Raw genomic sequence first — 27,525 nt, 5'->3', positions numbered from 1 at the left:
CACCCAGTGTAGTAGTTTAGGTCACTCGAGATGGAAGACCGGGAGAGACAGTAGGATGATCCGTGAGTATTAAAGTAGAAAACGTTGAAAGATCTTTGTCGCTCTTGAAGATTCAGATAGCCGCCCAGAAATCACGCTGTTGCCAGCCAGAACTCCTTGCGATAGCAAACGTCGATTGGACGCGAAGATGGATTGTACATTGGAAAGCAGAAACGACGGCTGACAGATTCGATGGGAAATTTTGCTCTTTGCTCTTCGCTTAATCCGAAATGTGTAGCGCTCTCGAAAGACCAGCTCCAGAGCGTCTCCACTTGCGCGAGGCAGATTTTTACATGGGGCGGCGGTTGAGCATGTTGAGCATGGACGAATCGGTCGAGCTGCGGGCGGGGCCATTATCGCTTACGAGATCATTGATGCGCATGCTGGGCCTAGCCGAGGCTTGCGATGTAGGTGGCGGTGGGGTTCTGCCATCGGTGCGCGCGGGTGGTGGCTGCAAGACGCCGTTGGGCTGCGGTGGAGCTGCGTAATAGGGCGTCGGCGGGGCACCAGGGGTCGTGGGTGCTTGGGAGTGTGGCGAGGACGAGGTGCGACTCGGCTCGTAGCGATAGGCGCTCTGTGGGGAGCCTTGACGCGGAGGCTGAGCAGCGTAGTATGGTTGGGCGGGAGGAGGTGCGGATGAGTAGGGAGCGGGGGTCGATGCTGTTGAAGCGCCCGATGTTAGAGACGGTGGCTCTGGATAGGCATAATCTTGCCCAGTGCCTCGATGAGGGGCCTGTGACGCTGAGCCAGGATGCGGCGGAGGCAGGGTAGGAGTGTGAGGCTCTGGGTGGAGTCTCTTCCTGCCTGCCAGCGCGTCACGGCTCGCCTCATCTGGAGAAGCACTAGGCGGACCATAGTCAGAATGAGCTGGGTACGGACCTGCAGTGGGGCTGGGCAGATAGTGCGGCTGGCGCGACGGCTGGCCATAGGGCTCGGCGTGGCTGGCAGGAGGGAGAGGCTGCCCGTAGGCGCCGTACATGGGCGGTGGCTGCCCGACACCGCGCCAGACAGTGTGCGCGGGAACAAAGGCCTGCGTCTGGGCAGACACGGGGGTGAAGATGCAGTCTTGGTTGAATCTCATGCAATTGGAGCAGCGGCCGTCCTCGGTTGCCTCAAAGCCGGAGCAGCGGATCTAGGTAAGGTAAGCAGGCAGTCTCGAGTCAATGGCGTGGGCCGTGGTGTACCTTGCGACGTCTGCAGTAGCGACAGGCAATTGCAGTGCGCTGGCGGGGAGCTGGCGGCTGGTGGTGCTGCTGGACGTACTGCGGCGGTGGAGGCGGGCCCTGGTGCTGCTGGCGGTATGGATCGGGGGGAGGAGGAGCGCGCGTCCACTCATTGGGGCCTGGCAGGCGGTAGGGCTGCTGGTGCTGGTACTGCGGATGTTGAGCCATGTCGGGACGGGGCTCTTGGGGCGGCGGAGGAGGGAGCGTGGTGCTCATCTAGTCGACGTCAAGTGTCAGCGCGCTGTCACCCAGCTTACGAGAGAGACTACCAGAGGCAGGCAGCCAGATGACGTGCAGGCACGCGTGACTGCCCTTCAGACACTTACATGCGGAGGCTGGGCATAGGCGCCGTTGGGAGGCTGCTGGGCCGTGGGCGGTTGCCAGTGGGCGGGAAGCTGGCCTTGGCCACCCTGGTGAGGGAACATGGTGTCGCGCGGCGGTGGTCGTGTGCGGTGCTGGCACGGCGGGGGCTCTCCCAGTGCGACGCAGCGGTTGGGTTGGCAGCAGCGCAGATAGTAAAGAGAAGGTCGGTGGTGGTGCGGGAGATCCTCTGGGGCGGGTGAGGTGTCACAAAATACTGGCAGGCGGGCCGCAACGTCGGCTGCAGGTGAGAGCGACGGGCAGTGCTGCGTGGGCGAGCCAAGCCAGTCGGGGCGGAGGGTGGAGGGGAGGGTGTAGGGCGGCGCTTCGAGACGGGCGTGCAGGCGGCGTGTAGGCGGGTGTGGTCTGCACGAGGAGCGTTGGAGAGAAGGGCAGAGTTGGGCGAGGGAGGCTGTGGAGTGAAAGGCTTCTCGAAGCGCGTGGAGGAGACGACGGGACCCAAGAGCGTGGAAGCGAAAAAGGAGATTCAGGTTGGAGCGGCCGCTATTACTACCCACCGCGTGCCCGAACTCAACCTTCTCGCCGCTTCTACTGGCATGGCGTTTTTATCCCTGCCCGCCCCATGCAGCGACGACGGCGACGGTCCGCCAAACGCGCTAAATGCCATGCGGCATCCTCACTTGCAGCGCGACGTGCAGCTGGGCAGCCCACCCATCCGCGCACACGAGCTACCGGCGAGCAGCACACGCTGAGTGCGAGCCGCCCCTACCACGCCCTGTCTGGCCTGTGTATTGCGACCGCGCCCATGACACGCCCATGACGCCGCCCATGGCCGTCAAAGCTGCCCCAACCTTGTCGGCCACCCATGTGCATGATGCTGCTGCGGGCCGGCAGCTTGCTTGAGATGTGTGACTCGCCAAGCCCTCGGGGACTCCCGTCGCGCTGTGATCTACGAGCCTTTAATTACATACACACGCCGCCGCAACAATTACTAGAAAGGCCACGGCCTCCCAGTCTGCCCTGCACGCCGCGCCCTGCCTGCACCGCGCTTGCTCCAGAGCCCTCCCGTCGCTGCTGCACTGCGCGTGCGTCTACCGTGGCACAGTCGCTAAACACTCATGGAACCACCTCGGGCTCTTGAATCGTCTACGGCCCGTCTCTGCGTCCCTCGTGTCGCTTCCTCCGCCAAGCCCATAGCTCGCGCATTCGACAGCTCACGAACCACGGTACGCGCCTGCGTCCGGTCAGCTTTGGTCCTACCCTCCGCGACTGGCCCCGGCCGCCTGCTGCAATATGCTTTTTTGTACACATGCATCGTGACGCTGCCTCGTCCTCCCCAGAACTGCTTCTCCGACGTGTCCACTGCAAGTGGCCGCCTGCAGCATCACCCGCGCACCTCCCTGCCCTAACCTCGAGTTCCCGCCTGCCGTCTGCTTCATTTGCGCACATGTCTGATAGGGCTGATCCATTCGGGGCGTCGGTCATTTTCCTCGACAAGCACGGCAGCATCCCTGTCCGACTGTTGGTGTGTAACACTTCGGCAACTACGTCTGCTTGGACAACTGTGACGTGAGTGCCCTCTGTTCGCTAGTCATGGCCCTGCCGGTGCGTCTCGGCGACTTCAGGCACTTACTCCTTCGCGGGGCAGTGTCTACGGGAGAGCCGATATCTTGCGCCGGGAGAACCGTTCGTTGAGCGCAGCTGCTGCTCTTTTTCGCCTTCACGCGCAAGCTGCTTGGTCATAGAGCCGATTCTGGCCAGTCTTGCCTGTGAAGAAACCGTCCGACATCGTCTCTCTCAGCTGCTATTGCTTCGTGTAAGACGGCCGGCATGCGACGCAGCCCACTTTCGTCCTCGAATCACGCCTCTCAATCTGACATCCACAATTTGGCAAACCGTTCATCCCTTGCGCCGGCGAAGGCTTGCGAACTGGTGCCCATGGCAAAACACTTCCTCGCGCTGCTGATTCGACGCCTCCACAATAGTCGAGACAAACCGATACAAAGAATTCGACGGCACTTGTGCCTATTCTTTGGTAGTGGCGGTGCCGCAAGTCCCGCTGGTGACGAATCTCGGACTTGTGCGGATGTAGGCACGGTGGCATGGAGAATCGCGAAACGCCCAGGGCGCTTTCAGCCTCGGCTCCTCGCCGGCCTATTTTCACCTGACTGCATATACGTGACGACGCCCACACCTGGAACAAAGAATAGTCAGCAGTAGTTCATTGCTATCCATGCTTGCCTAAGCACCTCGTCCTGTGTCTCTTGCCTCGAGATTAGGGCGGACGGCCCGCACTCTCTCAAGCTTAGTTTTCCACCGTCCAGGTCTCGGTCAAATTTAATCGACCAATCAGCACGTCCCTTGCCTAGCATTCAACTTACTTGGGCAAATCTCAGCATTCCAGCTGGCATGTGCCTTGCAGCTGCTGCTCGACGGGTAAATCCTATCGAGCACGACAAAAATCCTTGCTGCAGTCACAAGACGTGTCTACCGGTCAAAGCCGTCGTCCCGGCCACAGTGCCGTTTTCACTCATTGGCACCGTATTCAGCGGGATGACCGCTTGCAGCCAATCGCTTTTAATAATTGTTGTAATTTGATTGACTGCCACACCGTATTTCGCCCTTTCGAGTCAGTCACGAGCGCGTGATAGATGAGGCCCAATGCAGTCATTTGTCTGCGACTATATTCGTCTGAAACCATCAGTCCAAGGAGCATCATCCTTGACTTGGCCGACAATCAAGGACAGCAGCCTTGTGCTGCACATTGAAAAAGTGCCGTTGAATGCCGCTGATGACGGTTACACCAAGTGAGCGGATTGTGGGGTAGATCAACCAGGATCTGTTCTGGACGTGATCTTCAGCCGCCTCGGTCGATTCACCCAAGCAAATAGCCGCGCAACGTCCATCACCACTGCAGTGCAGACGGTAAGCGATGCTCAGCCATGGTGGTGGCCATGGAGATTGCGACGCCGCGCGTGGACGGTGGGAGCTGGCTCAATTGGAACCAGGTGTATTCGCGGCTCGGGACGAGATGTGGAATTCCCGCGTGTGTCCCGTTGATAATTAGATTAACGAAGTTTGTGTCACCGAAGCCTTCCCGCAATATGCATAGCATAGCTGGAGATTGCGGAGTCTACCCATTCGTGTCACCGTAAGCAGCGCAAAAGGGCCATGTCGCTTGTGCCGCATTTTGTGTACCGCCAATCTGCAGGTAAAACCAGATTCAGATATATCAGGCGGGAAGATATCGTCAAGCCTCCGAGACGATGCCTCGCCCGTGGCACCGTTCTAGTGTCTGACAGGCATAAAGAACGCGGGCAATGCTTCCACAGCGCGTCCGTGGCCAGTGCAAAACAAACAACCTCACCGATCTGTCAAGGTGTGCTGGTGCGATAGAGGCGTGGTCAGTCTGGTGATGGCGTTGCATCGGTGTACACGCATTCCTTTGCATCCTGACAATACTTTTGATGCGCCGCAGTACCGCATGTTGCTGATGCTCCAACAAACGAGTTTCCGTCCTTGCAGTAGTGGTGTGAGGGACGACATCCTGTCGGATAAGCGGTATCCCATCTCCGTTCTCTACCCCAGCGCTCGTCCGCCTCATCTTCGGGCAGACGACGGTGTAGGCTCGCCTTACCGAACCCGGCGGAAGGCCGAGAAGGGCAAGGCGACACGTTTTGGCTTTGCGAGATCCAGCTGTGTCACAAACGCCGGTAAATATCATCTAGAGACGCGGAAGGGGTGGATAAGCGGACGCAAGCCATTGCGGGTCGATGGATCAGCCCGAAGCGTGCTAATTCGCGGAAGAAAGAAATATCTGCAGCTCATCGGTGTGATGGACGGTGGGATTCAATAGACACAACGAGTTGCCTTATAACCACACCGCCTTTTGAAGGCATTCTGAAGCTCCTCAAAGCCTCGTTATTCAACTGGAATGCACTGTGCGATGCAAAATCGCGCCGTAGAAGGACCACAGCTCGCATTGAAATTCTGAAGGTTTGGCGTTGGAGATGCTGGCGTCATGCTTACACCACGTCAAGCGCAGCCCAACAGCGTAAGCCGCTCAACTTTCCGCTTCTTATGAGTGCATGACGCTGAGCGATGCAGCAACTAACCGCCAGCTACTCACGGCGCCGGTAAAGATTCGCTGAAGCCTTCGTCACGAGATGCAGCTGGCCTCGATCAGACGCGTTAGGGCGTAAACCCATGCATCCCAGACGGACAACGAGTGCGCCCCGAGCCGTAGCCGTGTATAGACTAACGCAACGTGTGCAGCATGTCACTGTGCCAAAATGGATAGTGGGGAGGCCAGCTGATCGGGGCCTGGCGATTATATGAAGCGATAGCTGCAAACCCTGGCAGATCCTCTGCTGCAATGTCATGGCGAGAATCTGGCATCGATGCGGTCAGCCATCTATACTGCGTCGTGATCGAACAGAGAGAGTGAGCACTGTGCACTGCCTCCCCTCGTTCGTTTAGCCAGGAAAAAGCCGCTAAGAAAGACGGCAGGCCCGCGTCTGAGCGTAGCTTTAAGAGGGGGCCAGGGTACGAAGAAGCTAGATCCGAAATGAACAAGGCCCATCATAAGACCGAGGATACTGCATTTGGCATAAGTGCTCCCGTGACCTACTAGCGCTGCATGTTGATCCCAGTTATCCGCTCGTGCTGGAGCTAATGCTGCACGATGACTTAGTCTGTTGCATGGCATCGGTTGTGTCAACCAGTCAGCGCCACCGTGGCAGGGTTACACCAGCGTCTATTGGCGGTCTTTGCGCTTGCGTGGCCCACTCCTCCACGCTCCCACCAATGTGTGCATCTAAATGACTTCGGCTCGAAGCACCGTGCCTCGAACATGCGTTGTTGAAATTGCTCTCATCAAGCCTCGTCATCCTCTGCGGCGTTGCTGTCATCGTCGGGCTCGGCATCGCTTCCTTCGTCCTCGCTCGAGTCTGACGTGTCGTCGTCGGGCATCGCGATGCTGTTCAGATACGTGATCTGCCACGGTTGTTAGCGGCCTTGTGTGCAACGCCTCCCGGGAGATTGCTGTGGTCGTCCTTCACACCTGAAGGATTTTACGATGGGCGGGTGACTGCATTGCCAACGCACTACTGGCCGGCACTATAGTCACCCCATCGCTTGCACCGTACAGGCACTTCCCTAACAAGTTGCCGCCGCTCTTATCTTGTCTTGTCCAATGGGAACGTGAGGCCGTCAATGTCAAGAGTATGGAAGGATAGACTTACAAAGGGTACCATACTGGCAATGAGTTCACCCACTCGCTCCAAGCCCCCAGAACCAACAATTTCATCGTCTGCGAGCTTCCGCCCCATGGTGTAGTTGCGGAGCCGCATGAGTTCGATATCTTTGTGGTCATGGTCATATCCCTGGAGAGGTGTCAGCAAACATGAACAGCTGCAGTGAGTTTGAAGTTTGAAGTTTGTTCATCATAATCCCCGCGACTGGGCTTTTGCAGACTGCTGCGAGCAGAGAACCCCGCCTACTCAAAGGGTGCTAGCCATGACTACTCCAACTCAGCTCAACTTGTTGAGTGCGGGGCGACTTGAAACTCTATTTGCGGGACGGCACACAGTTGTAACGCACAACCTTCCAGTACGAGACTGAAGCTGATTGTACGTCATCGTGATCGTGTGCCGTTTGCGAGATGGTGTAGCGGAAGAGTTTCATGGAGATACATCCTTGTAGGCGGGGAGCTTCCGTGCTAGTTTTGGTGTTGAACCGTGTCAGGCGGCGGACAGTACCCGATCGCGGCAAAGCCGATACCAGACCTTGCAAAAATCGACTCTGCTTGTGAGAAGACGTCGTGACCATGGTGTTTCACAAGCATATTTCATGCTTGATGACACGAGATCTGTCTGCTGATACCCTGCTGTCTCAAGGGATGGATTGAACAGATGCTGCATACCTTTGGGTTGCGTTTCAGAGCATTCGACTGATTCATCGACAAGCTCGTGAAAGCCTTCACAGCCTTCTTCTCGTCATCTTTGACTCCACCCAGGAAAGCTTCTCGAATACCAGAGTCCGTCAGTACGGCCTTGATCTTGTGCGGTTTGCGATCAATGTCGCGTCGTAGTTTGGCCAGAGTCGACGCGTCAGGCTGCCAGAAGCCACCACCTTTCAAAGTCAGCGCATTCTCGTGTAAGAAAGGATATCGATGAGCCATTGACGCGCCGCTGACTATGGTGCCTCTTGCATAGGCAGAATGGATACACACTGACGTGCATCAGATGAATGTACCATCCCGACGACACCTCGCTGCACGCTGCCAAACCCTCAAACGGTTCGATACGTTACCTCCCGGATACCGCGCGGTACAACCGAGAAGACAATATGTTACTCTACGCTGTCCGACGAGACATAGGCACATGGGTCCAATTGTGTGGCATAGTGACCGTCAATATTCCCCGCATGGCCATAACGTGCAGCGCTGGTCGGATCGGTCAATCTCACCGCATGGCGATGCATTGTCGTCTCCGAGCCGGCAGTCGTATAATGCGACACATGGTCAGGAGTGCAAGGTCGACCACACGACAAGAGTCGCTGTGGAGCCGAGGCTCGCAGCAGCTGTCGTGGTGACGAGCATTGGGTACACTTGCATACCCTATGCACATGGAGTCGAAAGAAGCAATGCGGTGGCCACGAGGTCACTTCGCACTGCGCTTGAGTTCCACAACAGCTCGCGGCTCGGGTGTCTCCGCGAAGACGAAGAGAGGAGAATCGAACATACCTACGAAGCTACCACCATTGGGTTGCACCTGGATGTAGTAGTGTGCGTAGGGTCCCTTGCGTCCCTGCACGTCGTATACAATGTCAGTGTGGGGCTCACATAAGCTTGTACGCATGTGTGACTTACAGTTCTTGACCAGGCCGCAGAAAAGTAAGTCTAGATCAGGTCAGCCTGCTTTGCATATAGCCGTGAAAGGGCATCATGCTGAAGCTATTCGTCGGGTCGCAGAGTATATGCCATAGCGCCATGATGATTTGGCAGCATGCTGTGTCTCTCGACTTCGTGACACGGCTTCAAGGGCATGACCCCACCCTAGCGTGGAAGTTCGATGTATCCACTCACCTTGTACGGGGTTGGGTCTTTCGAGAACCGAATATCTTTCTACTGTGAGCATAATCCAGCTGAGACCATACTTCGGGCTCACCTCTGTAAATCCGGTAGATCTACACTTTTTAGTAAATCGTACTGCAACGGTCCAGTCGGAAACACTTACTACATCTTTGACAGGCAACTCTGGGATGGTCTCATCTGCCTCGATGATCTTCTCGGATACCTTCTCCGCAAAAGTGGTAAAATCTTGGAATGAAACTCTAAAGTCAGGGTCATGGACTACGATATAGACGTCAGCTAGCGATCCGATCGTGCCGTTTGACATGAAACGTAATAAGCCATCACTCACGCTTCAACCATTGGCGGTCGTTGTTAGCCGTCAAGTCCTTAAGGAACAGCATAGTATTTGGGTGGATTGTGTGATCCAAGTACGGCGTGTCGCCTGCATCTCGAGCCTTTGGTTTCTTGATGATCAGCTGCGTTCCTGGTGCGAGCTTCGCACCGGGTTTCCATAGCTCTTTCTCGCCAGCGACCTTCTTGTGTATGGCAAGGCTCTTGGTTTCGCGCCCTCTAGGAGTTGCTCGCTTGCCCTCAGATTCGTCGTCACTGGCGGTTTCATCGTGCTCGGATTCCGACGATGGATCCTTGTCGCTATGTTCCTCGTAGTCTGATGCTACAACGTCATCCTCGTCATCGTCGGGTGCGACGTCTGCCTTGGGTTTGTTCCCGTCGCTATCCGTGTCGCTCTCAGGCTCGACGTAAGACTTCCTTGCGGTAGCCCGTGCTCTCTTAGACTGCCGTGCTGGAACCTCCGGCGCAGGACGTTTAGAATTGCTCCTGGGAGCTGGAGCACTTGCGCTTTTAGTGGCTTTACGTGGCATGATCTCGAGTGATGCGATTTGAGAACGTGATAGGCGTGACACTCAGTTGTCATTGCAGGTGCCTTCGTGGCTGCTTGAAAGATGACGCGCGCACAGACCATCGATGACGCACTCGAACGCGAAAATACAGCGCGCTGTCACGTTTCCACCCCAGCCAGAAAGCACGCCCGATTGACATGCCGACACGCTTCGAAGCTCGCAAGCAAAAGATCTTGGAGCAACTCGACGCTCCAGATGGCGAGTATCATGATCTGTCGCCCAAGGGATCCGTCGATGCGCCCATCCGAGATTTAATCGGCGAGATCAACAGTCTCCCAGGACTAGTCACCACTAGCAGCTGTTCGGGGCGCATCAGCGTGTTTTTGGAAGGACGCAAATCATACAATGAAGTACCAGATGAATTGCCTGAACGTGAGACTTCACGCGCTGGACCAGGAGGAAAAGGTGGTGGGGGTGCTTGGCTGTTCATCTCACACACGCCACTTGGGCGAGACGAAGCAACAGGTGACCTCATATCAAAGTTTGGCTTAGACAAGGCCGAAGCAACGGAGGAAACACCTAGCGTGTCCAGCAGGTACATTCATCTTAAATTTGAACCCATGGTATCTTCAGTCATCATAGCACGTTGACATGGTCTGACGTGGCACAGATACTCCACGTCCTGAGTGCATCCATGGATCATGCCCAAGGTGTCCTCACTGCTGCCTTAGCTGCCGGGTTCCGTGAGAGTGGCGCCGTGAGTCTAGGGTCAGCGAAGACAGCAGAGTCGAACCCCATCGTGGCTGTCCGGTCAGCTGGTTATTCATTCGACTCCATCATTGGGTATCAATATGGCGATGGCCGCAATGTTGCCTTGGTAGACGAGCGGTATCTGCGAACACTAGTAAATATCGCAAACGAGCGATTCAACATCAACTTCGATCGCATAAGCCGGTTTCGCCAGGCCCTCTTGGAGACGTACGAACCGACTGCGACAAGTGAATCCAAGCCAGATTGGGAAGATACGGACGCCAGGAAACGGCGGAAAAGAGAAGAAGGCCTTGCGCGGCAACAAGCTCTGCAAACCCAAGTCTCCCAAGAAGACAGCAATTCATCAGCGCCGGAGAACATAGACAGCATGGAAGGGATATTCTCCTGATGATATATAGCACAACACAGACACATGCGCATCGACGAGAATGCCTGTGTTGAACACAACGAGAGTTCTACTATGTCGTAGACGGGTATGAGTCATATTCTGTCTATCGCGACGGCGAATTTGAGTTCACGATAAGTGGTTGCTTTTCTATACTTTGCGGAGCCACACGACAATGTCTCCGACGACTAGTCTTCATAGCTCAGATATAGAATGAGCAACGTTCGGCCGGTTGCATCCACCGACTTATCGAATTAGCGTGTGTGCACACAAAACTCTGGAGTCGTACTTCTTTCTCTGTATGCTGTGTTTTCCGGTAACATAACGCCATATACTGCGTGTTTCCCAACCCATTTTGGTGATGCTCCACCAATAGAGGCTTAGCGTAAATATGTCTCCGACGCAGATCGGCGACTTTGCTTCCATCTTCACAGCTATCTTCAACATACAAAAGGAACATTGGATCTTCTCCAAATTCCCAATTACAACCTCTCGCACCTTCCAAACGTTCTGCATACCCATCAAGACTACATCACCACTCTCAAAAGACCAAAACTACCCCTCACCCCAACCCACCATCCAAGATGAGCTACGCGGAAGCCAACCGCCGGTACTTCGAGTATGCGACACCTCCTAAAATCCAGAAACGTAAAGCCATACTAAACGTATCACAGTGCCATATCCGACTCCTACGACAGTAAGCCTTGGTTCAAAGTCGTCAACGACCGAGTAGCCACCACCCTCCGCTCCGACCTATCATGGGTAGGCATACCCTTCACAGACTCCACCACTCAACCAGTCCGTCTTCTAGACTACGCATGCGGCACCGGACTCATGACCCGCGTCTTCGGCCCCTACGTCACCTCCACCCAAGGCATCGACATATCACCCAACATGGTCTCCACATACAACACGCGCGCCCGCGACGCCGGACTCTCCGAGGATGTAGTCAATGCCGTTGTAGGCGACCTTTTCGACAAGTCTGATCCTGACCCCGAGTCGCTTTCCGGGGATAGGTTTTGGAACTTCGACATCGCGACTGTGGGGTTTGGATTCCATCATTTCGAGGATGTGGTGTTTGCGGCAAGGCAGTTGAAGGAGAGGTTGAGGCCGGGCGGTGTGTTGGTTATTAATGATTTTCTGGAGGGAGGTGATCTTTTGGCGGGGGAGGATGGGAGTATGATTGAGGGAAGCGAGGGGAATCATGCTGTTCATGGTCATGGACATCATCATGGTCATGGGGAAGAGAAGGGTTCTGGATCTCATGGGCATGGGCATCATCATTCGCATCATCACCACCATGATGCTGACAAGAAGCATGATGTTGGCGAGAGTAACACCGAGTTTCGCCAGAAGATGAACGCCTCGATAGTGGTTCCGCACTTTACTATCGATGGCGTAAAGCAGTTCTTCACGGAAGCTGGGTTCGTGGATGTGGATGTCATTACGATGAAAGAGAAAAACTACATGGAAATCGGTGGCAAGAAGCTGTGGCGCACGATCTTGTTTGCCAGAGGGCGCAGACCGATGGAAGGACAAGATGGCCCGGGAAAGAGTGAGCTATGAGCTTGCCTCGAAAAGAAGAGTTGAGTAATCACTAGATATCGTTGCAGTGTAGTTGGTAGTGTGAGCAGCAATAGACAGATTGTATATATGGGATATCAGCAACCAACACAGACATAACACCTAACACCAGATCAAGTGCCCCTCTATCCAAGAAAATACCAGTTCACCACTTCCCCTGCAATGGCAGATCTCGGCTTGAGAAACCCACACCAATACCAAACTCGCCGTTAGGCAGCACCCAATTCTGCCTCTTGACATCCCAATAACTCAGGTCCCTTCTCGTCACATCAAACTGCACTAGCTTGCCTGCATTCTTCTCAAGGTGAATCTTCTCAAAGCCGCGCAACACACGAACTGGGAAGTCGACGGGCTCACCCGTCTCGTGGTCCTTGTAGTTTTGCGGGAAAGAAATGTAGAGTTGGACTACCGATGCGCCGTCGACGGGTCCGGCGTTTTCTAGTGACGCCGATACAGTCAGAAGCGTGGTGTAGAGATCGGGGTTGCCGCCTGGGCCACCGCCTGCTTGGCTGAGGGGAGATGGTGGAGCGGGGGTCGCAGGGTCGGATTTCTTGATACCCTTTACGGAATCTAGCCACGGGTAGATGAATCGCTCAACTTGGTTGAAGCCCTCAGGGAACAGTACAGATTTGGGATCTGGTAGGTCGGTAGAATAGCTTGGTGGAGTCAGGCCATCAGGTCGAGGCTTGGGAAGAGGTGTTTTAGCGCCCTTTTCTTCGATGAGGAGAGAGGACAGCTTGAAGTCGGTGTACGAAAGACCGTAGCCAAACTCGAATCGTGGGGCGATGTTCTTCTTGTCGAAGTGGCGGTAGTCGATGTAAAGACCTTCGGAGAAGTCCTGTTGAGGCGCCAGACCATCCTTTGGGGTGGGAAGATACTTGATCTTGCTACCTGGGCCGTAGTCGTCTTCCTTCTTGGCGATTGTGTAAGGTAGACGTCCAGATGGGTTGACGTCACCGAAGAGTACGTCTACGATGGCGTTACCAGATTCGGTACCGGGAAGATTGGCGATAATGACGGCTCTGACATTCATGATGTCGATGAACTTCTCCAGGATTACAGGTCCAACAGTGTGGATGACAACCACGACATCGCCCATGCCTTCTCCGCAATCTTTAGCAACATCCTGAATTAGCTTCTCGCCGCCCTTTTGCAGATTAAGGTCATTCCTGTCACCACGAATGCCTTCATAGTGCTGGTAGCCCTCTCCGGCGTCGGCGTTGGCGAAGACAATGCAGAGGTCCTGATCAACGAGAATCTCCTTCTGGCTAGGCAGCTTATTTTCTAGCCAATCGGTGACGTAAACAGTCTCGTTGTCGAACGCGTCTCGAATAGCGGACATGGGCTCCACTAGATACGAGAAGTTAACCGCGCCAGAACCCCACCCTGAGGCCAATGTACCTTCGTTGCAGCTCTGATCAGGGCAGTGGTTGATTCCCTCATGAGGGAGACGTGCATCTTCACCAAAGACACCAACACGGAACTTTGTCTTGGCCTTGCCGCCAGTCTTCCAGCCCTTTCGGTCCAGAGGCAGCATCTTGCCCTCGTTCTTCACCAGGACGGTACCTTCGGCTGCGACGCGACGTACTAGGTGTCCATGTGCTTCTTTCCCTTCTCCTTGTGCGTTGACATACTGATTTACGATGCCTGTTTCGTGGTCCGATGGGCTGCCCTCGTGAAGCTTGCCAACCCTGTCGTTGGTCCACGAAGAGAAGTTTGGTCCGTCATTTTCCCACTTGTCCTGGCCAACCTGATACCAAGATGCCACAATACGAGTAACCATGTCGTCGACACGATCGATGGGCACGCTTCCATTGAGAACCGCACGGGTGAGCTCAGGGCCCCATAAGCTGTTGCCCTTGGCCCATCTCAAGCCATCTCCAGGCATGGTCATGTCCAAGCCCGCAAGAGCACTAGCCACGCCTGAACGCTGTGCTAACCAGTCACTCTGAATGAAACCCTGGAAGCCGAGCTCATCCTTCAGGACACCGTTGAGCAGCTTGGAGTTTTGGCAGGCATAGCTTGAATTGACCTGGTTGTACGAACACATGACGCTGGTCACTCCGGCTTTGACGGAGTCGGCGAAGGGCCATGCGTAGATCTCGTGTAGTGTGCGGTCGTCGATGTTGCTCGATATCGCGTTCGGAAGGCCCCACTCCCATGCTTGTCTGAAGTGCTCTTGTTCGTTAGCGACATAATGCTTCGCGGTAGCCATGACGCCCTCCTCCTGGATGCCCTTGATGGTTTGGGCAGCTGCAATGCCCTGGAGAACGGGATCTGAACCGAAGCCCTCCCAGACGCGACCACCAGCTGGCATTCTCCCGAGAGGACCCATGGCAGGACCCAGCAGGACGTTGACGCCCTTGAGGCGTGCTTCTTGGCCGTGGGCCTTTCCGCGTAGGTACATGAGTTCCTTGGACCAGGTCGCGCCGGTGGTGATACCGGCAGGGAATGCGGTGATGTTGTCGGCGAATCGAATACCCAGTGGGCCGTCCTGAAAACATTAGTCTAGTCCTGGAGACATGCGGAGTGTACGTACCTGTAGACACAAGCTGGGAAACTTCAGCCTGTCTACACGCCCAGTCTGGCCGACGCAGAGATCCATGCTCCAGCCTGTGCCTGTTGTGATGTTGACCTTCTCCGGCAGCGTCATCTGCTTGACCAGGTCCGCAGCCCTCTTGTAGCTGTCCTCCCACGCCTGGTCGGTGCCACCCTTTGGCGAGGGGTACCACGGCGGACTCAGCCCATCCTCAGGCACCGAGACCTTGTATGCCCATATGCCACCCGAGGCGAGTATCAGTACGGTCGCGGCGACGAAGACCAGCAGCCAGCAGCAGCACCGTCCTGGCGCACACCGCGACTTCCTTTGCTGTACGGGGAATGGCGCCGCGTCCTCGGTGTCTCTGTAGGACGCCTTCCGAACCTTGAGATCGCCGGCGCTCTTCTTGCGCCTGATCTTGCTATCGAATGCGAGTGGGTCGTGTTCTTCGAGATCTTCTAGCGTCCCGTTGGATTCGGAGGAGAAGCGCGTCGGCGTCTCGACATCGTCGTCGACGGGGTTGTCGAGCTTGGCGTACTTGCCACGGCGCATTTCGTGGGCTTCGTAGGGCGGCATTCTGGTCGGCGCCGGGGCCTGCTTTAAAGGAAGAGGTGGGCGGTGTTGTGTCGTTCGCGGCTCAAACGGCTAGGCTATCGATGACGGCGCGAGCGTTGAGCTCTATGATGTTGGGGCTAGCATTGAATGCGGTAATTCGGCAATCACGAGGGAGTGATGGATCGAGTAAAGAGGATGCTTAGAATGCTTCTGTAGGACAGAAGACACAGCGTACACAGCGAGCGTCGTGGTTCAAGGCGAATGTTTCACCGGGCTGGCTTGCGCGCGATGGCGTCTCGTCCCTGACTAGGTGCCGATCTCGTGGGTCGACTCCCGCCCGCGCTTGCATCCAGGCGGGCCTTCTGGTTGCGCATCATCCACCCTTCACCAAACCACGCTGACTGGATTGTTTGCATAGATGTTTGAATTCATGGCTACATTTCCCAACCATTCGGTTCGTCATTTCTAACTTCACATCCTCTCCAACAAGCCTATGACCGTTCACGCTTATGCGCCGACCTGGTCCAGTATGCCCTGCAGGTTGATCGACTTGGGGCGCTCGATGGGAAGGCCCAGTGCCCTGTCCCAAATCAGCTGTGCGAGCGGGCCCAGACCACGGCTGACACCGAAGGTCGCTGTGTAGTAGAGCGTCTCCTTGAAGCCGAAGTGGTGGAAGAGAACACCAGACGACGAGTCGACGTTCGGGAAGGGGTTCTTGGTCTACAAAACAAGTCAGCAATGATCTGAGTCGATCAGAATATTTCATCTCACCTTTCCGTGCTCCTTGAGGACATCCGGCGCAACCTCCGAGTTCTTCTTAACCAGCTGGTAAACAGGGTCTGCCGCAATCTCGGGTCGTGCGTTGGCAAAGTCCATGAGAGCTTCGAATCGCGGGTCGGGCTTCCTGAGCACGGCGTGTCCGTAACCAGGAATAACACGTCCAGACTTGAGAACGCTCCAGAGGAACTCGTTTACATCCTTCTCGGTGAACTTCTCACCAACGACCTTCTGCATGTCGAGGATGAAACGCAGCACCTCTTGCGCAGCCAAACCGTGTAGGGGTCCTGCGAGTCCTTGAAGACCAGCACTGTAGCTCAGGAAAGGATCGCTGAGCGCAGATCCGACCAAGTGAGTTGCGTGCGCCGAGACGTTACCACCCTCGTGGTCACCGTGCAGAGCGAGGTACAACCGGAGAAGGTCTTGGAAGCCCTCGTTCTCCTTGCCTGGCTTGCCCAACATGGCAGCGAAGTTGTACGACCAATCTTGGTTCAGGTCGATCTCGTTCGGGAGAGCGCCTCCGCCACGGTATGCGTTCTGGTAGATCTTCGCGGCGATGGTAGGCAGTTTGGCGAGCAGGCTGATGCAGTCGTCGAAGGTAGGCTCCCAGTAATCGGCCTTGTTGATACCCTTCTCGTAGGCTTTCGCGAACTTGGACTCGTAGTTCAGTGCTGAGACGGCGCATGCGAACTGTGTCATCGGGTGGAGATCTTTGGGGAAGTCGTCCAGCATCTTCTGGACGAACTTGGGGATCTGGCCCTTCTCGGCGAGCTCCCGCGAGAGTGCGCGAGTTTGTGATACTGATGGCACTTCGCCTGTGAGGAGCAACCAGAACATGGCCTCAGGAAGCATCTCAGTGCCGGAAGTACCCTTGGGCAGCTCCTTTTGGCAGTCTTTAATGGTCTTGCCGTGGAATCGAATGCCCTCGTTCGCATCAAGAACCGAGCCTTCCCAGACCATGGCCTTGAGACCCCTTCAGTTATGTTAGAGCGCGCTTCTAGATATGATCAGGGTCCATACCTCATGCCACCGAGCGCGTTCTCAACCTTGACATCGCCGAGCTTCTTGTCGGCATGTGCCTTGACCTTCTTCAGGAGTTCGCGTTTCGCAGGCAGGACCTTTTTGAATGTCTCTTTGAGATCCGGCTCTGAGGAGGAAGAGTAGCTACATGCTTGCACTGCAGCGATCAACGCGTTAGGACGATGACGGTTGAAGTGGGTGACCCAATGGCATACCAGAAACAAAAGGACGCGCCTGTAAAGCGTTTGTCAGCTCTCAATGTCTTGTATATGCCGTCGCATAACTTTTGAAGCTCACCTTGGCGGCCCGTAGAGCTCGGGAAGCTGATCGTGCACTCAATGCCATAGCTAGCTTTACGTGGGGTAGATGCGGGGGGTGGGAGTATCACTCTTCAACACACGGAATGCAGAACACAAGAACACGATGATGGCGTTACAAACTTCACGAGCAACTAGCAGAGAAATGTTGACGGCAACTCTCGGTAATGCAGCTACGATGCGCCAGGCACGCGTGGTCCGTTGATGCGAGTGCAGCGTCGAATGATGGACCGAGGGGCAGCTGGACGGCTAGACGTGGGCTACATACCTCGGTAGTGACGTCGGCCACGCGCATCCCTGGAGAAACGTTACCGCAAACACAACGCCGGACGCACATTTTCATGCGACCCATCGCTATCTACCTGCGCGAAGAAGAATTGATTCACAATTGAAAAAGGCGTCTGTGGCGAACGTCGTCACCTGATCCCCTGCGATTTACGGATACTTTTCCGTGCCTGATTACCAACTGACTCCACGCCGCCAGCCTACTAAGGTACACAGAGAGATTCTGCTGGCTGGAGTCTCATCCACACATACACCTCCACAATGCTACGCACAGTATCGCGCTCCATCGCGCGCCAGAGCCGACCATCGAGGATAGCAAGCCGAACACCACAACTCCTACGCCCACTCTCCACCACGGCAATTCGCATGTCGAGCTCGACGCTCAAGAATGTAGACCCTCCCGTATCGTCAGCGCTCCCTGGCGATTCATTCCAGCTGCTCCCCGAAGCTTCGAAAGCGGGCCAGGCGGAGGATGCGCTCTTCGAAGAGCAGGTACAAGCCGTCAAGGACTGGTGGTCGTCACCGCGGTATAAGGGCATCAAGCGCCCCTACTCTGCGGAGGATGTTGTGAGCAAGCGAGGGGCGCTCCAGCAGTCGTATCCCAGCTCCTTAATGGCACGGAAGCTATTTAACCTTCTTGAAGAGAGGGCAGCCAAGGGCGAACCAGTACACACCAGTGCGTTTATCCTAGCCTGCATAGATAGTACAATGGCTGATCATGTGTTTTCAAACTCCAGTGGGCGCAATTGACCCCATCCAAATGTCCCAACAAGCTGCGAACCAAGAAGTCCTCTACGTTTCCGGATGGGCATGCTCCTCCGTCTTGACCTCCACGAACGAAGTCTCCGCCGATTTTGGCGACTACCCATATAACACCGTACCGAACCAAGTCCAGCGGCTTTTCAAGGCTCAGCAATTACACGACCGCAAGAACTGGGATGCCAGGAGGAAGATGAGCGCAGAGGAGAGGGCAAAGACACCTTACCTGGACTACATGAGGCCAATCATTGCTGATGGTGACACTGGGTACGTTTAGACGACCCACAAGGCACGCTACCAAGCAGCTAACGTGTAACAGTCACGGAGGTCTCTCTGCAGTCATTAAGTTGGCGAAGCTGTTCGCTGAGAACGGAGCCGCAGGTGTCCATTTCGAAGATCAACTCCACGGCGGAAAGAAATGCGGACATCTTGCAGGCAAGGTCCTCGTACCAGTCGGAGACCACATCAACCGCCTGGTTGCCGCACGATTCCAATGGGATATGATGGGCTGCGAGAACCTTGTCATTGCGCGCACTGATTCAGAGAGCGGCAAGCTCATCTCCAGTGCGGTCGATGTGCGAGATCACGAGTTCATCAAGGGCGTCACAGAAGACTCCGAGCCCCTGGCCGAAACACTGCAGAACATGGAGGCAGCTGGCGCACCAGGCAAGGAGATCGACCAATACGAGGCTGCGTGGGTGAAGAAACACAAGCTCGTAACCTTCGACGAGGCCGTGGTCCAGCACCTCGAGAAAGAGAGTGCATCTCAATCAACCATCGATTCATACCTCAATGAGACCAAGCAGAACCCGGACTACTCTCTTCTCAAGCGCCGGAAAGTCGCAGAGAAGTACACCAAAACGCCCGTGTATTTCAACTGGGATATCCCCCGTACACGTGAGGGTTTCTACCACTACAAAGCCGGCGTCGCTGCCGCGACCAAACGCGGTAAAGAATACGCTCCGTACGCAGATCTTCTCTGGGTCGAGACCGGCGATCCGAATGTGCAAGAGGCAGCCAGGTTCGCCGGCGAGATTCGCGCGGTTCACCCCGACAAGAAGTTCGTCTACAACCTCTCTCCCAGCTTCAACTGGATGGGCCAAGGCTTCTCGGAAGAAGCGCTCAAGTCGTTTGTTTGGGATCTGGCGAAGCACGGATTCATCTTCCAGCTCATCTCGCTTGCTGGAGTGCACTCTACCGCTACGATTACCTGCGAATTGAGCAGGGCATTCAAGGATGAGGGTATGCTTGCGTATGTCAAGCTAGTACAGGCAAGAGAAAAGGAGCTGGGCTGTGATGTGCTTACGCACCAGAAATGGTCTGGCGCAGGCTACATCGATGGCATTTTGGGAGCGATACAGAGTGGCAGCTCCGGCAGCAAGAGTATGGGCGAGGGAAACACTGAGACGGGTTTCTAGAAATGTAAATATAAGATAGCAGATCAAGAGGTGATTCGAGTGTTCAAAAGATGCCGATGCTCAATGCGTGACTAAAGAGGAAAGGCGGGATCTGGGGCTCTTGCCTCGGTCCAGCCATCTTTCCCGGGCGACCCATCATTACGCTCAACACCGCCCCTGCCTTCATCTCGCGTCCACAACATCTCATACCATATCAAAGCGATCCCGCAATTTATATAACATGGCCAACAAGCCCGCGATACCCGAATGGCAACGTGCCTCCGCCGATAACGCTGCAGCGTCATCCGAGCCCGAAGAAGCACGCGCGCAACACGCTGTTGAAGCCCCGACACCAACCGAAGACGACGTCGAGAAAGATGACAAGGAAGAGCAACCGTCAGAAAGCTCGGGACTACTAGATCAAGCGTCGCGATTCCTCGAGGATGACACAATCCGGGATGCGCCGCGAGAGAAGAAGGTCGCGTTCCTGCAGTCAAAGGGTGTGCGCCCTGAGGACATCGAGACTCTGCTAGGCCAAGAGCCACAGGAGAGCACACATACAGAGCTCGAAGCAGTTGGGGAACGGGCGTGGTCAGAAGTGAGTGCATGAACCCTACTCTTTAAGCGCTTGAAGCCTGGGCCATCGATAGTATCACAGAAGAAAGATACTGATGCGTATAGACACCGCCAAAGCCGACCGAGGCACCCGAAGTCACATCTCAGCCTCGCGAAGTTATCATTCAGCCCCGCGAAATACCCCCGATCGTCACCTACCCCGAGTTCCTCGCGAACACCGAAAAGCCACCACCACTCATAACCACTCAGCGCCTCGTAACAACCGCATACGTAACGGGAGGCTTGATGGCGAGCATATACGGGCTTTCAAGGTGGATCATCGCGCCCATGACACATACCCTCGCCGAATCAAGACAAGACTTCGCATCGCATACGCACGAACAGTTGAAGGAGCTGAACTCAAGACTGGAGAAGGCAGTATCCGTGGATCCTGCTAGCAAAGTAAAGGCGGTTACCGATGCTGCAGATGATGTCTCAGAGGCAGACTCAGATCCTACCGAGCTTTACCATCGCGACTACGGCACCCAAACCACACCCAACCTCTCCCGCCGACCGTCTACCTCTACAGACCCACACCCAACCGTAACAGCGCACGAAAACCGCCTCAAGATCATAAAATCACATCTTGAAGAGCTCGACACGAACCGTACCAATGACGGCAAATCAAGGGATGGGTTGCGGACGAAGGTGTCAGATTTGACTTCATATCTGACCGAGATGGACTACCAAAACCAATACTACCCTGGCATGGGCCGCTATGGAGCGACCTATAACTGGTCTGGTCAGAGTGGCACTGCGCAGAATGATCAGATTGAGGTGCTGAAGAACGACATCAGGGCTGTCAAGGGCGTGTTTTTGAGTGCGAGGAACTTTCCAGTGGGAGGAAGGAATGCGCCGCCGATACCCACCGGTAGAGTAGGTTCGTAAGATGGTGATTCCATTGGAAACTCGTGGATAATGAACGTCATATGTGCATGTGTATCAGATCCACGGTGTTGCTGCGCATGGATATTATGCTCTTCTCAGTCAGGTGATGTTTACATGGGTCATCTCGAGCAGCCTGTAATGCAAGGGAACTCTAGTTCGGACAGCGGAAGTCCGGCTGATCTTCGACGTTAGTATGACACTGGACCGTTCGCAGCTCCTGCCCCACTATACGTCATACTCAAGCAGCGACACCTTACCCTGCTGAGTTCATGCAGGTGTACCACTGCACAACCACAACACCAACTTCAAAGCCTGGTTTCCCACAAACATGTCGGGTTGGGCGTCTAAGTTGACCTCCTTGGGTCATTCCAAGTCTGAGGACAAGGACGAAACATCGCTCACCACGCTTCTCGACGCAGACCAATGCGCGGATCTGACCTTCTTGGTCGCAACTATCACAGCGTCTATGCGACAGTCCCTGGTCGATACCTATACCGCGGAGGAATTTCCAATCGACCCAAAGACCGCCAAATCAGAGGAAGAAATACTGCAAGACGCACCCTCCAACCTCGACGATGTCGATGTTGCCAAGGAAGACAAGATCAAGAAAGAGAGGCAGGCACGTGAAGAAGATGCGAGGAAAGAGCTCGCACAGCCTGAAGTGCAAGAGCTGAAGCAGGAGATGTTGAAGTACTTTGATGGTTGGCGAGGTAGCGTCATCAGCAGAATCGGCGAGGTGGTCAACTCGAAAGAAAAGGCCAAAGAGCAGACACGACAAGTCGAAGGCAAGGAAGTCAAAAAAATCACGAAGAAATCCGAGACAAGTTTAAAGAGTATTAAGAAGCTCGATGAGAAGGATGAAGACGAGGACAAAATGTTCAACGAACTGTATCCACCTGTTCCCAACGCCCTCACCCAGTTGGAGGAGAGCAAGCGAGCACTCATACTGCATTCGCTGGTGCTCATACTTCTGAGCCTGGAGCACTACTCGGCACATTCTCGCGTCCTAAACCTCTACCTCACAAGTTCTCTCGGGCTGAGTAGAGCCGTCCTGAAGAAGGATGAAGAGACGGTTGCCCAGGGTCTTTTGGAGGCAGCATCTCAGCAACTGAACGCTGATGCCGAGACGAAGGAAGCGGCCGAGAAATCGCAGAATGCTCGTAGATGGAAGGTCGGCCTTGCTGGTGTTGCTGGTGCCGCGTTGATTGGTGTCACTGGCGGGCTTGCTGCGCCGCTCCTTGCGGCGGGCGTTGGAAGTGTCATGGGTGGAATCGGTCTGGGTGCTACTGCAGCTGCAGGGTATCTAGGTACCCTTGCTGGTTCTTCTGTTCTTGTGGGCGGGCTGTTCGGTGCATACGGTGCGAAGATGACTGGACGAGCCATGGACGACTACGCCCGACAAGTCGAGGACTTTGCGTTCATCCCAATCCATCGTACCCAGGATCCGAGGAAACAGGACAACGAATCTCGTCGCCTGCGCGTCGCTATCGCTGTCTCTGGCTGGCTACGCGATCCTGAAGAAGTATCAAAGCCATGGAGATATATCAGTACAGGGACAGAAGGCTTTGCACTTCGTTGGGAGCTTGAAGCCCTTCTCAAGCTCGGACACAGTCTCGAGACATTCGTGACTAGTGCTGCTTGGGGTTACGCAAAGAAGAAGATCATCGAGCAGACTGTCTTCGCTGCGATGACGGCTGCGATGTGGCCACTGGGCTTGCTGAAGATTGCGACTTTGTTGGACAACCCGTTTTCGAAAGCCAAATATCGCGCCGAGAAGGCCGGTGAGGTCCTCGCAGATGCACTGATCAATAAAGTCCAAGGCGAACGACCGGTCACTCTTGTTGGCTACTCTCTTGGCGCACGCCTGATCTTTTCCTGCCTTGAGAAGCTGGCCGAGCGCAAAGCTTTTGGTCTTGTCGAGAACGTCGTCCTCGTCGGCGCTCCATGCCCTTCCGATGTTGCCGATTGGCGGCGCATCCGCTCAGTAGTGAGTGGACGTTGTGTCAACGTCTTCTCCAAGTCGGATTACATCCTTGGCTTCCTCTACCGCACATCCTCTATGCAACTTGGCGTCGCAGGTCTGCAACCCGTCGTCGGCGTACACGGCGTTCAGAACGTTGACGTCAGCGACATTGTGGACGGTCACCTCCAATACCGCTTCATCACAGGTTCCATACTTCGCAAGATCGGCTTCGAAGACGTTGACATCGAAGAAGTAGAGCGTGCTGAGGCTGATCTAGCAAAGGAAAAGAAGAAGGAAGAGGAGGAGAGAGCGAAGAATGAAGGTAGCAAGGGAGAAGGTGACGAAGAGAAGGAGAAGGTGGAGATGGAGCAGGTGGTCAAGAAGAAGCAAGAGCAAAGCTGGATGCAAGTCACGCAGCAGAAGATGAAGGGTCTCGACATCGGTGGATTCGTCAAGGGTCTACCGGGAAAGGTGGCTCCAGAGTATGGAGCGGAGAAGACAGCGAAGAAGCATACGGGTGATTTCAAGGATACGAAGTAGTGCTCTAGGAATAATGCAAGGTTTGCAAAGGGCTTTCGAATAAAGGGTTTTGTACATTAGCTAGAGAAATTGCGGATCATCAGGTCTCATTCAATGAAGGCTCTATCTTTGAAGAACAGGTCACCAAAGCTGATTTTTTGTTTCCTAGCATACAGGATGAGCTGCAAAATCTAGTCCATCATTGTAATTGCATGTGCTCCATTCGTTCATGTGAAAGCTTTCCCCAGCTTAAGTCCCGATGCGGTTAGTCGTTTTGTGGGGAAGCCGAGGCATTCGTTCACATGTCGCAGGTGAGGCTTGCACGGCGACACCTTCTGCGACGTGCTGATCTACCAAACATCACAGCCGGCACGCGCGATACTGCACTCTGGAAGCCTGTCGCAACGGCACATGTGACCAGCTAAACTACGAGACTACGCGTTCCACACCACTGCGTATGTACTGAGTACCACAACCCGCTACGCCACGCTCTCCGCACAGCGTCGACCTCTCGCATAAGACCAATGCCTCGTCCACGATAGCCATGGCTGTCTTTTCGAAACCGCTCTCTTCCCATCGCCTCACCAGCGCGTCTGCCAAAGCCATAGTCAACGACCTCACACGCCTGTACCTCCAGCACCGAACACGCATATCACGCGCCGTCTACCTCACCCTCTTCGTCGCTCTCATAAACCGCATACGCAATGCCATTGCCGAGCAGAAGGCCGCTTCCATACGGCGTGCCTCCAAAACAGCGGACAAGACAACAGCAGGCGAGGGTGAAGCAACGGGGAGGAAGAAGGTAGAGCTGAACAGGGAGTTCTTCAAGAATCTGCTGAGGCTTTTGAAGATATGTATACCTGGGTGGAAGAGCAAAGAGTTCAGGCTCTTGATCGGACACAGTGTGTTTTTGGTGTTGAGGACGATGATCAGTTTGTACGTCGCGGAGTTGGACGGAAGACTGGTTAGTGCGCTTGTCAGAGGGAAAGGGAGGGAATTCCTCCTGGGACTGGTCTGGTGGATGGCGGTGGCCGTACCAGCGACTTTCACGAACAGTATGGTATGTCACTTCCTATCCCACCACCAGAGAGCGAGACGGCGAGGCTGCAGTCGCCCACGGGGAACCGAAGACATGCTAACAGACCCAGCTCTCGTACCACCAGTGCAAACTCTCCCTCCAATATCGCACGCGCCTCACGAATCACATCCACTCCAAATACCTCTCACAGATGACCTTCTACACGCTTTCTGCCCTCGACGATCGCATCGCAAACGCCGACCAACTCATAACCGTCGATGTATCCAAGTTCTCCAATTCGCTCGCCGAACTTTACTCAAATCTCGCAAAACCTGTCCTAGACATCATAATCTACAACTACTCGCTCTCGCGCAGCGTCGGTGGCGAAGGGCTGTTCTTCATGAGCTTGCTGGTTCAGATCTCGGCCAACGTCATGAGGGCACTTACCCCACCTTTTGGCAAATACGTAGCGGATGAAGCGAGGTTAGAGGGAGAATTCAGGTTTCAGCACTCCAGGTTGATCGATTGGAGCGAGGAGGTGGCACTGTATGCGGGACATGAGGCGGAGAAGGATACCTTGGATAAGGGATACTTCACGCTGATCAAGCATGTCAATCGCATATTGAGGAGAAGATTCTACCACGGAGTCATGGAGGACTTTGTGATAAAGTACTTCTGGGGTGCGCTGGGATTGCTGCTATGCAGTGTGCCAGTGTTCTTCAAGGTTCCAGGCACAGGCGGCATGACTATGGGAGACCGGACGGAGAGTGAGTACTCAAAACCCGCTGTCCTTGTTTCACTTACTGGGACGATTACTGACAAGTGTCACCATAACAGGCTTCGTGACCAACCGGCGAATGCTCCTCATGTCTAGCGACGCTTTCGGTCGCGTCATGTTCTCGTACAAGGAGATCACCGAGCTCGCCGGCTACACTTCACGCGTGTCAACCCTTCTCGACGTAATCGACGACATACAAGCTGGTCATTTTGAGAAGAAGCTCGTTTCTTCTGCCGACACCGAGGAGAACGCATCCGTTCTACGCGGTCGCGGCACCGTAACCGAAGGCACCGATATAGAGTTCATTGACGTGCCTATAGTATCTCCAAACGGCGATGTACTCGTGCGCAAGCTCTCCTTCAGCGTGAAGCCAGGAGACCATCTCCTCATCGTGGGACCCAACGGCTGCGGAAAAAGCAGTCTGTTCCGCATCCTAGGCGGCCTATGGCCCGTATACGGCGGCAAAGTACGGAAGCCACCATTCGAAGACATCTTCTACATCCCGCAACGTCCATACCTCTCGCGCGGAACACTGCGTCAACAAATCATCTACCCAGACTCGCTACACGACATGCACTCCAAATCCATTACCGACAATGACATCCTTTCGATCCTCGAGACCCTGAACCTAGAATCTCTCATTGATCGCCCCGGCGGCTTCGACGCTGAAGCTCAATGGGAAGACGTGCTCTCCGGTGGTCTCCAGCAACGCGTCGCCATGGCGCGGCTTTTCTATCATAAACCCCGGTACGCTATCTTGGACGAATGCACGAGCTCTGTTACACTGGAGGTAGAAAGGGTGATGTATGAGGAAGCGAAGAGACTGGGTATAACGCTCATGACGGTCAGTCATCGGAGAAGTCTTTGGAGGTACCATACTAGGATTTTGCAGTTTGACGGCCAAGGTGGATTCTACTTTGGAGGGCTGGATGCGGAGAGGAGGGCGGTACTTGAAGAGTGAGTTCCTTTCCATTTGGGGTGTTTGTGAGCTTTTTGGAGTATGCGAGAATGCGCGCTAACATTTTGGTAGTGAGAAGGAAGACATCGATCTGCAGCTCAGAGCTGTTCCGGACATTGAGCAAAGGATCAGGGAGTTGGAAGCTTCGCGGTAACGGATGTGGATGAAAGTGGTCGGACAAGTTTAATGGGCGCTGGCATGTGGTAGCCGCGGATCTATGCGTAGTTATATCATATCTTGCATAGAATGTATGAAATCGCGCACTGCAACGAGAGTGCATAGCTTCGTAAGCTCACCGCGTGATATACCACAAGATAATGCATACACACATCTAACGCTGATTAGGCACGGATTCATCTATATGCAAATAGTTGGCGGTGATATGCACGATACTAAGGGCTTTGCATCTGCGATGTTGAGGCAGAAGGCGGCAGCAGCAGCTTGAGAGTGATGCAGCGCGCAGGTGTAGAAGGCATCTTGCACATGTGGGCGCACGACGCGCAAGGATACTCAGAAACAACAGTAAACAGGTGGCGGTATAATCATAGCGGAACATCAAATGAGAAAGGAACACCTCTCATGGACAACATTGTTATATAATAAACATCGCAAGAGGCGTGACACGGAATGTACGCGGTAGCAAAACTCAGACGCGTCGAGTGGCGTGGTTGCGGATTTCCGGCAGGAAACTGCCTCAAGGCTTACCCCATCTGTGTATAGGGTGGCTGGGAAAGGGCGAAAGTGGCCTCATGGGCGTCATGTTAAAACGAAAGTCGCGGTTGAGCGCGCTCAAACGCGCTCAGATGGGCTAGCGTCGGGTGCTCCCGCCCCTCAGGGTCCATTAGCGCGAACAGCAGCTCATCCGAGACGCGTCCGAGG

At 54.8% G+C, this 27,525-nt stretch overlaps 11 protein-coding genes across 11 annotated transcripts; 6 read left to right on the top strand and 5 right to left on the bottom strand.

Annotated features, from left to right (window-relative positions):
- Positions 1-328: 328 nt before the first annotated feature.
- On the bottom strand, positions 329-1,430 carry J4E84_001885 (uncharacterized protein; the record flags this gene model as incomplete). The annotated part of the gene is made up of 2 exons (XM_049384515.1): positions 329-1,171; positions 1,224-1,430. The coding sequence occupies 2 exons, from the start codon at positions 1,428-1,430 to the stop codon at positions 329-331; spliced, it is 1,050 nt and encodes a 349-aa protein (XP_049247871.1).
- Positions 1,431-6,458: 5,028 nt separating this feature from the next.
- Positions 6,459-7,764, bottom strand: J4E84_001884 (uncharacterized protein; the record flags this gene model as incomplete). The annotated part of the gene is made up of 3 exons (XM_049384514.1): positions 6,459-6,578; positions 6,827-6,967; positions 7,507-7,764. The coding sequence occupies 3 exons, from the start codon at positions 7,762-7,764 to the stop codon at positions 6,459-6,461; spliced, it is 519 nt and encodes a 172-aa protein (XP_049247870.1).
- A 1,235-nt stretch (positions 7,765-8,999) lies between these two features.
- Positions 9,000-9,539, bottom strand: J4E84_001883 (uncharacterized protein; the record flags this gene model as incomplete). Its single annotated transcript, XM_049384513.1, has 1 exon — positions 9,000-9,539. The coding sequence occupies one exon, from the start codon at positions 9,537-9,539 to the stop codon at positions 9,000-9,002; it is 540 nt and encodes a 179-aa protein (XP_049247869.1).
- Positions 9,540-9,715: 176 nt separating this feature from the next.
- Positions 9,716-10,677, top strand: J4E84_001882 (uncharacterized protein; the record flags this gene model as incomplete). Its single annotated transcript, XM_049384512.1, has 2 exons — positions 9,716-10,141; positions 10,189-10,677. 2 exons carry the CDS (start codon positions 9,716-9,718, stop codon positions 10,675-10,677), a joined length of 915 nt encoding a protein of 304 aa, XP_049247868.1.
- A 581-nt stretch (positions 10,678-11,258) lies between these two features.
- On the top strand, positions 11,259-12,240 carry J4E84_001881 (uncharacterized protein; the record flags this gene model as incomplete). Its single annotated transcript, XM_049384511.1, has 2 exons — positions 11,259-11,293; positions 11,349-12,240. 2 exons carry the CDS (start codon positions 11,259-11,261, stop codon positions 12,238-12,240), a joined length of 927 nt encoding a protein of 308 aa, XP_049247867.1.
- A 163-nt stretch (positions 12,241-12,403) lies between these two features.
- On the bottom strand, positions 12,404-15,349 carry J4E84_001880 (uncharacterized protein; the record flags this gene model as incomplete). The annotated part of the gene is made up of 2 exons (XM_049384510.1): positions 12,404-14,752; positions 14,798-15,349. The coding sequence occupies 2 exons, from the start codon at positions 15,347-15,349 to the stop codon at positions 12,404-12,406; spliced, it is 2,901 nt and encodes a 966-aa protein (XP_049247866.1).
- Positions 15,350-15,859: 510 nt separating this feature from the next.
- Positions 15,860-17,494, bottom strand: J4E84_001879 (uncharacterized protein; the record flags this gene model as incomplete). Its single annotated transcript, XM_049384509.1, has 4 exons — positions 15,860-16,072; positions 16,124-17,102; positions 17,150-17,276; positions 17,485-17,494. The coding sequence occupies 4 exons, from the start codon at positions 17,492-17,494 to the stop codon at positions 15,860-15,862; spliced, it is 1,329 nt and encodes a 442-aa protein (XP_049247865.1).
- Positions 17,495-18,012: 518 nt separating this feature from the next.
- J4E84_001878 (uncharacterized protein) lies at positions 18,013-19,928 on the top strand (the record flags this gene model as incomplete). The annotated part of the gene is made up of 3 exons (XM_049384508.1): positions 18,013-18,427; positions 18,489-18,777; positions 18,830-19,928. The coding sequence occupies 3 exons, from the start codon at positions 18,013-18,015 to the stop codon at positions 19,926-19,928; spliced, it is 1,803 nt and encodes a 600-aa protein (XP_049247864.1).
- Positions 19,929-20,148: 220 nt separating this feature from the next.
- J4E84_001877 (uncharacterized protein) lies at positions 20,149-21,410 on the top strand (the record flags this gene model as incomplete). Its single annotated transcript, XM_049384507.1, has 2 exons — positions 20,149-20,505; positions 20,589-21,410. 2 exons carry the CDS (start codon positions 20,149-20,151, stop codon positions 21,408-21,410), a joined length of 1,179 nt encoding a protein of 392 aa, XP_049247863.1.
- A 328-nt stretch (positions 21,411-21,738) lies between these two features.
- On the top strand, positions 21,739-23,913 carry J4E84_001876 (uncharacterized protein; the record flags this gene model as incomplete). Its single annotated transcript, XM_049384506.1, has 1 exon — positions 21,739-23,913. The coding sequence occupies one exon, from the start codon at positions 21,739-21,741 to the stop codon at positions 23,911-23,913; it is 2,175 nt and encodes a 724-aa protein (XP_049247862.1).
- Positions 23,914-24,436: 523 nt separating this feature from the next.
- J4E84_001875 (uncharacterized protein) lies at positions 24,437-26,800 on the top strand (the record flags this gene model as incomplete). The annotated part of the gene is made up of 4 exons (XM_049384505.1): positions 24,437-24,952; positions 25,041-25,677; positions 25,748-26,645; positions 26,719-26,800. The coding sequence occupies 4 exons, from the start codon at positions 24,437-24,439 to the stop codon at positions 26,798-26,800; spliced, it is 2,133 nt and encodes a 710-aa protein (XP_049247861.1).
- Between the last annotated feature and the right edge of the window lie 725 nt (positions 26,801-27,525).

The sequence above is a fragment of the Alternaria hordeiaustralica genome (assembly GCF_023758085.1).
Source record: "Alternaria hordeiaustralica strain BMP 2776 chromosome Unknown scaffold_2, whole genome shotgun sequence".
In the NCBI taxonomy this organism is placed as follows: Eukaryota; Fungi; Ascomycota; class Dothideomycetes; order Pleosporales; family Pleosporaceae; genus Alternaria; species Alternaria hordeiaustralica.
This window is presented reverse-complemented; position numbering and strand designations above follow the sequence as displayed.